The sequence below is a fragment of the Giraffa tippelskirchi genome, chromosome 5 (assembly GCF_054371585.1).
Source record: "Giraffa tippelskirchi isolate mGirTip1 chromosome 5, T2T-mGirTip1v1.2.pri, whole genome shotgun sequence".
NCBI classification, from domain to species: domain Eukaryota; kingdom Metazoa; phylum Chordata; class Mammalia; order Artiodactyla; family Giraffidae; genus Giraffa; species Giraffa tippelskirchi.
The window spans coordinates 175,348,609-175,358,187 of NC_137279.1; the positions used below are offsets into that span (position 1 = coordinate 175,348,609).

General features: G+C 56.7%; 1 protein-coding gene across 1 annotated transcript; it reads left to right on the forward strand.

Annotated features, from left to right (window-relative positions):
* Nucleotides 1-652: 652 nt before the first annotated feature.
* On the forward strand, nucleotides 653-8,644 carry HECTD3 (HECT domain E3 ubiquitin protein ligase 3). Its single transcript, XM_081488698.1, has 21 exons — nucleotides 653-1,111; nucleotides 1,268-1,428; nucleotides 1,661-1,753; nucleotides 1,833-1,968; nucleotides 2,214-2,329; nucleotides 2,409-2,522; nucleotides 2,666-2,748; nucleotides 3,192-3,357; nucleotides 3,577-3,658; nucleotides 4,279-4,461; nucleotides 4,611-4,663; nucleotides 4,843-4,907; nucleotides 5,068-5,171; nucleotides 5,437-5,556; nucleotides 5,665-5,754; nucleotides 6,724-6,930; nucleotides 7,177-7,306; nucleotides 7,389-7,463; nucleotides 7,584-7,665; nucleotides 7,808-7,879; nucleotides 8,039-8,644. The coding sequence occupies exons 1-21, from the start codon at nucleotides 743-745 to the stop codon at nucleotides 8,121-8,123; spliced, it is 2,586 nt and encodes an 861-aa protein (XP_081344824.1). The 5' UTR covers nucleotides 653-742; the 3' UTR covers nucleotides 8,124-8,644.
* Nucleotides 8,645-9,579: the final 935 nt, after the last annotated feature.

A 9,579-nucleotide genomic window follows, 5' to 3' on the forward strand; every position in this document is an offset into this window, starting at 1 on the left:
AATAAACAAGAGTCGGGGCGGGACAAAGTTTCCTTCTCCTCCGTGATTGTACATCACTAACAACTTCTGTACGTGGTTTTTTGTTTTTTTTTCTTTGCCTCCTCTCTTCCCACTTTGGCCTTTCCTCTCATTTGGTTTAGAATCACTGGGAGACACTGGATAATGATCAACAGTGCCCTGAGGTTAGGAGGAACCACCAGGAACAAGTCTAAATGACTCAAGAGTCCCGTCAGCAACCAGGCTGGGGAGGGATTATTCCCCCAAACATTTTAGTCACACTGCTCCTAGGATGGGAAGCCTGACAGGATAGCTAACAGATTCTTAACGATTCAGCTGGTTGTAGTGAGACTCCCTGGGAGCAGGGAAGCTCCAGAAGGTCGAAGGAATAGAGTTTCGGGCTCGATAGGATGGATGGTGTCTTAAAGGAGAGTAGTAGCGATTTAGCAGCAGTAGTAATGGGGTGTAAGTGGTAGTAGCAATGGGAATGGAGTGGGGAGATTGATCAGGTAGAAACTTTGGAACTTGGGTCTGGCTGACTGAGTGGGAGACACAGAAATAGATAACAGGATTGAGTATCCAAGTACACAGGACAATACGGCGGAAACAAGAGGTGCGCTTAGTCCAGAACTTACGGCGAAGGCTGGTCGAGGGCGGGGCTGAAGGTGGTGGGAAGCTCTGTCTGCAGGTTCCGCCAAAGCTCCTCCGCCCGGATCGCCCCCGGGCTTCCCTGGGCCACATCGCCATGGCTGGCCCGGGCCCGGGCGCGGCGCTCGAGTCCCCGCGGCAGCTGCTGGGCCGCGTGCGCTTTCTGGCGGAGGCAGCGAAAAGCCTCCGTGCCGGGCGGCCGCTACCGGCGGCGCTGGCTTTCGTGCCGCGCGAGGTGCTCTACAAGCTTTATAAGGACCCGGCGGGACCGTCGCGCGTGCTGCTGCCAGTGTGGGAGGCGGAAGGCCTGGGGCTGCGTGTGGGAGCCACGGGCCCGGCCCCCGGTACCGGCTCCGGGCCCCTCCGCGCGGCCCGCGACAGCATCGAGCTGCGGCGCGGCGCCTGCGTGCGCACCACAGGCGAAGAGCTGTGCAACGGCCACGGGCTCTGGGTGAAGCTGACCAAGGTGCAAAAGACCCCGGGACCAGGGAAGCCCCTGGGTAGTCCCCTCCCCTCCCCCATATCGAGCTGACTTAGCGTCCGGTGCCCTTCGCCCTGGGCTGGGCAAGGCGGACCGCTGGCAGTTCCTTGACGGCTGTCCTCGTCTGGCGCGTCCCGGCAGGAGCAGCTGGCGGAACACCTGGGCGACTGCGGGCTGGACGAAGGGTGGCTCCTGGTGTGCCGCCCGGCGGAGGGCGGGGCCCGCCTGGTACCCATCGACACTCCAGACCACCTCCAGCGGCAGCAGCAGCTCTTCGGAGTGGACTACCGCCCGGTGCTCAGGTCCTGCGCTGGGAGGGGTGGGGCTTGCTGGCCGACTGCCAGGCCCTAGACTGGCACAGCCCGGGCGGTGTGGTCTGATAGGATTGACAGCAAAAGGGGCGGGACCTAAAGGGGAGCTGGGGTGGGGCTTCTGGAGGCACGGTTTAAAGGAGCCGGAGCGCTGGAGAAGGCCCCAGGGTCTTCTGCCTCCCGCTGAGGTCTCCATATCCCGTCCCCCATTCTGTGCGCACAGATGGGAACAGGTGGTGGACTTGACATACTCGCATCGCCTGGGATCAAGGCCTCAGCCGGCCGAGGCATACGCTGAAGCTGTACAAAGGCTACTGTGAGTAAGCTGGGATGGGCTGGGGAGGAAGGAGCTCCAGGTCTGGGCCCGACCTAATTAGGGACTTGGGGTCGCTTAGCTATGTGCCCCCGACGTGGACCTACGAGTGCGACGAGGACCTGATCCACTTCTTGTACGACCACCTGGGCAAGGAGGATGAGAACCTGGGTAGCGTGAAGCAGTATGTGGAGAGCATAGACGTTTCCTCCTACACGGTGGGTGCTGGGACTCCTCCCACCCCAAGCAAGATGTAGTAACATCCTGCTAGATTCAGAACTCTTACCTGTAAGCCACAGCCAAACCTGAATCCCCACAGGCCAGACTCAGTCCACCCCCCAATCCTGGAAGTCCTGTAGGAATCCCTCAACACCTCCACCCTTACCAGATGGACTTCCAGCTCAGCTCCGCTGTGCTTTCTCTCTCGTGCTCCCTGGCCCATCCACCTCTCTGCCCTTCCCAGGAGGAGTTCAATGTGTCCTGCCTGACAGACAGCAACGCGGACACCTACTGGGAGAGCGATGGGTCCCAGTGCCAGCACTGGGTACGGCTGACCATGAAAAAGGGCACCATTGTCAAGTGAGTGGGCTCTGAGCACAAGGTGGGTGAGCCACACACCTGTGAGTGTGAAGACACACGTGCACCTTCTAACCCTCAGGAAGCTACTACTCACGGTGGATACCACAGATGACAACTTTATGCCTAAACGGGTGGTGGTCTATGGGGGTGAAGGGGACAACCTGAAGAAGCTGAGTGATGTGAGCATTGACGAGTGAGTGAACTGACCTGGGGTGGGAGGTGGGACATGATCCTGGCAGCAGGATCTGGCCCAGCTTGGAGGCATAAGGTGGGCTGTGACCCCAGCAACCCCTGAAGACAAGGAGTTTCCAAAATTCCTCATGTTCATCCCCTCAGGACCCTGATCGGGGACGTCTGTGTCCTGGAAGACATGACTGTCCACCTCCCAATCATCGAGATCCGCATCGTTGAGTGCCGAGGTGGGGCTTAAGGCCATCAGAAGGGAAAGGGAGCCCCAGCATGTAGGTGGGGGTCAGCTGGCAGCGAGTGTGGGGTGAAGGAGATGGACTTGAATTTGGGGTAAAGGTGACAGCTGAACTAACACCAAGATCTGATGCTTTGGGGCCCAAGCCAAGGGGACAGTGCTGGGTAGAGACCTGCCTTAAAGCCATAGACGTGCTTGGGCTCACCTGGAAGAGGAATGGAGCTGGGACCTTCAGGCATCCCCATATTATAGTGGTGGATGGAGGACCTAGCACAGAATGTAATCATCAGGATCAGGTGATAGAGGGGATCCCAAAGATCCCAAGTTTCCAGGGGCTAAGGGTGACACAAGGCTGAGCATTAAGGAGCCATTCTCAGGTCTCGGGGCTGAAGAGGCAGCAGGTGCCGTAAGTGATCTCACTCTGACTTCTTCCCCCAGATGACGGGATTGATGTGCGTCTTCGAGGGGTCAAGATCAAGTCTTCTAGACAGCGAGAATTAGGGCTAAATGCAGACCTGTTTCAGCCCACCAATCTCGTGCGATACCCACGCCTAGAAGGCACTGACCCGGAAGTATTGTACCGCAGAGCTGTTCTCCTGCAGAGGTGGCTGTGGTCCTGGGCCAGTTAGTCCCTTCCCTGCCCCGCCACCCCCCATCCTGAGCCTTTTGTCTGTGTGGAAGAGGTCTTATATCGTATGCTATTCCACTTCAAGAGGCAGAGAGCCCCTGCGCCCTGCCTTCTCCTGTCCCTGTGTGTTGGGGGTGGTGAGAGGGTTTTGCATCTGTGACTTCAGCCGCGATTATCTTTACTCAACCTCCCCAGATTCATAAAGATCTTAGACAGCGTCCTGCACCACCTGGTACCGGCCTGGGACCACACTCTGGGCACCTTTAGTGAGATTAAGGTGAGCCTGACTCACGCAGTACTGGTCTTGGCAGTGGGCACCCCTTTCTGCAGTTGTTCACTCTTCATCAGAAAGTTCTTAGATCTACTCTAGGCCTAGACTTTTGGTAGGCTCTAGGAACGTAGGAAGAAAGCCAGACACAAATAATCAAAATTTAGTGTTTAGGGTCCTGTTTCCCAGAGAGTATGTGAAATACACAGAGCTTGGGGAGGAGAGGTGACAGCATGGACAGGGCAGGTTGTATGAAAGGTGCACACTGGGAGTTCCTAGCTGCTCAGGATGACTTGAGAGAAGCATAGCCATAGATGTGAGTGTGACATGGGGTGAGGCAGGAGGAGGTGGGCAGGAAGCTGGCCCTGGTAGCCAAGGGCACTGGGGCCAGACTTTGTTCCTAGTCAGTGGAGCCAGTGGGAAGTTTTTATGTAAGGTAAAGACAAAGTTGGGTTTTCTGTTTTAGAAAGCTTCCCCTGGTGGCTGGACTAAGGGAAAGACTGAAAGAAAGGACCAGGGATAGAGTAGGCTTGAACTGGCCCCGTGGAGTTGGAACAGAGAAATGTTCCAGGGCCTGGACAGAGGCTGACCGCCTGCCGGCCCCGCTCTGGCCATCTCTCTCCGCCTAGCAAGTGAAGCAGTTCCTGCTGCTGTCACGCCAGCGGCCAGGACTGGTGGCCCAGTGCCTGCGTGACTCAGAGAGCAGCAAGCCCAGCTTCATGCCACGTCTGTACATCAACCGGCGCCTCGCCATGGAACACCGTGCCTGCCCCTTACGGGATCCCGCCTGCAAGAACGCTGTCTTCACCCAGGTCTGGACCACCTGGGGTCAGAGCGAGGGTGGGTCAGCAAGGGGACTAGGGGTCACTGGGCCAGGAGGGACCTGAACAAGGTCTTTGAGCAAGAGTGGGGTCGGGTCTCAGACGTTCCCACAACTCCCTCCCCTTCCCCCTGGCCCCAGGTTTATGAAGGCCTCAAGCCCTCTGACAAGTATGAAAAGCCCCTGGACTACAGGTATGGCTTAGGGGCAGGGGACCTGCTCAGGGCACATATGGACCCATGTCCACCCACACACTGCCTCTGGATCCCTGCATTACCCCTCTGTAGCCCCTACTCCTGGGGGGGACCCTGGACTGGTGAGTCATCCTGAGCCCTAGCCTGGTGTAATGACAGAGACTTACTCCTCCTTACAGGTGGCCCATGCGCTATGACCAGTGGTGGGAGTGTAAATTCATTGCAGAAGGCATCATTGACCAAGGTGAGGCCCTGAGGGCCAGTAGCAAGAGTCCTGCCGTATTGAGAGTGGTTGGGGTATCCGGGGTGACCAGCTAACCCAGATGGGGGACTTGCTTCTTACCCCATCATGGGGGCTGGGGCTCTTGTGTGCCTCAACTGAGAGCATCTGTCTGTCCTTTCAGGAGGTGGTTTCCGGGACAGCTTGGCAGACATGTCAGAAGAACTGTGCCCTAGCTCGGCGGACACCCCTGTGCCTCTGCCCTTCTTTGTACGAACGGCCAACCAGGTAAGCTCCCACCCCTACCTCCCAAGTTGTTTCTGCTGTTCTGTCTCTGCAAACCTCCCAGGTGCTGGACTAAGCCAGAGGAGGGCACGGGAGAGACTAAACTGCCCGAGGCAGCTTCTGGGCAGATAGGGAAGGAGCCATTGTATGTTCAGAGGGCTCCTTCAGGGCCCCTCCGTGGAAGGTGTTCAGGGAAGTCGTTGAGGCATCTGGGGTAACACAGGAGGGTCCATCACAGGCCATGGTGACAGCTCTGTTTCGGGGGCAGGGCAATGGCACAGGCGAGGCCCGGGACATGTATGTGCCCAACCCCTCCTGCCGGGACTTTGCCAAGTATGAGTGGATCGGACAGCTGATGGGGGCTGCCCTTCGGGGTAAGGAGTTCCTGGTGAGTAGCCTAATCTGCACCCCACCAGCTTAGTCCTGGCTTTTGGAAAGAGGAGCCAGCCAAACCCGGGCAGTTCAGGGTGCAAAGACAGCAGTGTCTGTCCCACAGGTCCTGGCTCTGCCGGGTTTCGTGTGGAAGCAGCTCTCCGGTGAGGAGGTGAGCTGGAGCAAGGACTTCCCAGCTGTGGACTCTGTGCTGGTGAGTTAGGGCCTGGACCGGGTTTCTCTGCCCAGCTCTCAAGCTCACTGCACCTGTAGGCTGTCCTGAACCTTCTCATACCACACGCATTCCCCCTTTCCCACCCCACGTACTCCCATAGCTTCAATTCCTGTCACTGTTCTGGTGACCCTGACTTACTTACCTCTGGACCCAGCCTCTCTGCTAAGCCTAGGGCTATATATGCATTTACCTGCTGGACTTCTCTCCCAAGATGGCACCTTGGGCTCAGCACACTCTTCATCCTCTCCCTCTAGGGCTCCCTGTCTCACAGTGACACCACCATCCACCCCTCCCCTTGCCAAGCCCCTCCGGGTCATTCTTCACTCTTCTTTCTCCATCACCTCCCACATTCTGTCACATCTGCCTTTGGAATCTGCCCACCTCTCCCATCTCACTTTTATTCCTTGAGTTTAGTCCCCTTCCTTCCTGATCTAGCCACTAATTGCAAATCTGGTGACCGTGTCTCCCTTCTTACCCATCTGATCTTCAGCACCCAGAGTAGTTCATTTCACTCTCCCTGTTTAACCTCTTCGGTGGTCCACCCTGGGCTTAGGATAAAATGCAGAGTCTGGAAAGGCCTTACATGACCCCTCTATCTCTGGACACTTGCCCAGTTAGGTTCCTCAGGCCTTTTGCTCTTTCCACCTTTTTTTTGAGATGTTCTCTCTCCTGACTTGCTGGTGGCCCAGCCAATTCCCAGCCAATCATTTGGGTCTCAGCTTAGATGCCACTTCCCCCAGGACGCCTTCCCTGATCTCCATGGCTGGTTAGGCATCATCTTGATGCTAGGCTTCACATCCTATCCACTAATCCCCTCACTGCCCTCATTGCCTGCATAATGACTGCCTTGCCTAGCTGCCTCCCCTGCTTTCCTGTGAGCTTCTTGAGGAAAAACAAGAGTGTCTCCACAATGAAAAGCTGACCTTCCTGCCTCTCTTCAACCCTCAGGTGAAGCTCTTGGAAGTGATGGAAGGAATGGACAAGGAAACATTTGAGTTCAAATTTGGGAAGGAGCTAACATTCACCACTGTGCTGAGTGACCAGCAGGTGGTGGAGCTGATCCCTGGGGGTTCAGGCATCGTGGTGGGATATGAGGACCGTTCCCGTTTCATCCAACTGGTGCAGAAGGCACGGCTAGAAGAGAGCAAGGAGCAGGTACTACCCAGAGGCCATTGGAACAGGGGCTGTGGACAGCTCCCAGGAGCCAGAGCCCAGCCTGAGGGGCCACCAGAACCCGGCCCCAAGAACTCTGGCCCCCACCACCCCTCTGCCCCACATTCCTGCTGATCCGTGGGGCACAGAGGTACTTTATCTCCGTGAGTGGAGGCCAGGTGTCCCCACCACACCCAGAGCTGGGAGTTGTGCTGTTTTCTCCAGCCAGGCCTTCTCCCTTCTCCCCAGGTGGCAGCCATGCAGGCAGGCCTGCTGAAGGTGGTGCCACAGGCTGTGCTGGACTTGCTGACGTGGCAAGAATTGGAGAAGAAGGTGTGCGGGGACCCCGAGGTCACTGTGGATGCCCTGCGCAAGCTCAGTGAGTGTGGGACCGGGCAGCACAGTCCTGGGGTGGGGCTTAAGGACCGAAGAATGAATTCTGTGTGGCTTTGTCCCGCCAGCCCGGTTTGAGGACTTCGAGCCATCTGACACCCGGGTGCAGTATTTCTGGGAGGCACTGAACAACTTCACCAACGGTCAGTGGAAAGGGCAGAGGACTGCCTGGGTTCAGATCCACTCCTGGGATACAGAGATGGGGGAGATGGTAGAGTTTTCTCCACCAGCACATGAGCAGTGGTTTCCTTCTCCTTTATCAGAGGACCGGAGCCGCTTCCTGCGCTTTGTCACTGGCCGCAGCCGTCTGCCGGCACGGATCTACATCTACCCAGACAAGCTGGGGTGAGAGCCGATGGGGAGGGGAGGTCTAGTCGGAAGAGCCTGTGGCTGGCCTTTGCCCTCTGCCACACACACATTCACCTGTCAGACCGCTGCCCTGTGCCCCTGCAATTCTTCTTCATCTCTGGTCCCTCCACACCCCCAGCTATGAGACCACAGACGCGCTGCCCGAGTCTTCCACCTGCTCTAGTACCCTCTTCCTGCCGCACTATGCCAGGTGGGTTCCCTAAGTTCCAGCCTGGGGAGTGGGGCGTTGGGGAAATGTGACATCCTAGGGTGGAGGAGGGCTTCAGGGTACAAATTGGAGTCCCAGAGCCCCTGGTCATGATGGAGGGGCCTCTACACCTGGTGCTGAACAACTCCCTGCCCTCCGCAGTGCCAAGGTGTGTGAGGAGAAGCTCCGATACGCTGCTTACAACTGTGTGGCCATTGACACCGACATGAGCCCTTGGGAGGAGTGAGTCGGTCCCAGGGGGCAGTCGCGGGGCTGCAGGACTGTGCCTGCGCTGGTCCCGTGGGGCCTCCCCCTGAGCACCCAGGGTGGAGACATCTTCCCTGGACCAGCGCAATCTGAGCAGAAAACGCCAGTGCACTGCACCCCTGGGTGCAGTTGAAGTGGGAGCAGTGGGTTAACACTGGTGGCCCAGCCCACAGACCCTCAAGCCCTACACGTGCTCGGGTTTGCTTCCAGAGTTATTTCACCTCTTGTGAGAGGAATCTTCCAGAAGCCCAGCACAAGCTGCCAGGCCTGAGCTACTTGAAGGGGGCCGCCTTCTAGCTCCCCACCTCATGGACTTTGTTTTAGTTTTCAACTCCTTTTTCTTTTTTCTCCATATTTTTCTCTGGTTTCAGCCTGAACTAAAAATTTGTTGGGGGGGGGGGGATGGAAGCTCCTCCCCCAACAAGTCTCCAGGGATGGATAGGAGTGATGGCTATCCTGCTTGGTCACCTGAACCAAGAATAAAGCAACAACTGAACACCCTCCCTGACATACTGGTCTTTTCCTCCTCTCCCTCCATCCCCAAGGTGTGAGTTCCGACTTTCTTTCTCCAACTCAGTACCAACTGACAAAGTGCCACCACTGTCCCTGACTCAGAACATATAGCTACTCAACATTAAACCTTTACTACTGCTACCAACACCTGGCTCCCTGTCTGCTGTCATGCCCTCCAAGACCTTGCCCAGGTTAAGGCCAGTTATGTCTTCTCTGAAATCTTCAATAGCTCCTCTTTACCCAACTGTAAAACAAAACCTAGGCTTTAAACCTCCTCCTAGGTTATATGCATGTCCCGCCCCAGCTTTGCTCCGTTAAGAGCTTCCATGACACTCCATCCAAGAAGCTCTTGCACATGGAAAAGTTGAATAAATGGTGAATTCATTCCTTCAGAGTATGTTTATTGGGCTCCTGAGGGATGTTCAAGAAGACTGTTCCAGGACTTAAGGGTCCTGCCAGGAGCCAAGGAGACATGTGTCAAGTGGGAGTGGTAGGGCTTCTCAGTGGCAAACATGAAATCGAGCTGAGAGGGGAAATAAGAAGGAGTCCTCTGCCCAGAAGCGGGAATAAAGCTGGCCTGGTGTCTTCTGGGATGGGTGTGGTGATGTGAAGGGTGGGAGTCCGCCTTCAGGAACCAAGTGGGCAGAAGAATCTGACATCCTAGAGGACAGAGCTTGCAATGGCCGATAAAACACCCAAGTCAGAAAGTGACAGAAGAGGAGGCAGCAGCATGGCTATCCACCCCCACGCCGCCTCCAGGAAGATAGGAGAGGTGCCGTGCAGTGTCAGAACAAGTACCCCCACCCACACACAATCCGAAAGATCCTACAGGGTGCCGTCCTCCTCAAGTTCGGTCCCCAGAGAAGTCTTGCTCTCCCATCGCTTCCCCACGACTTCCTCTAGGGCGCGCCCGGACGCCGCCC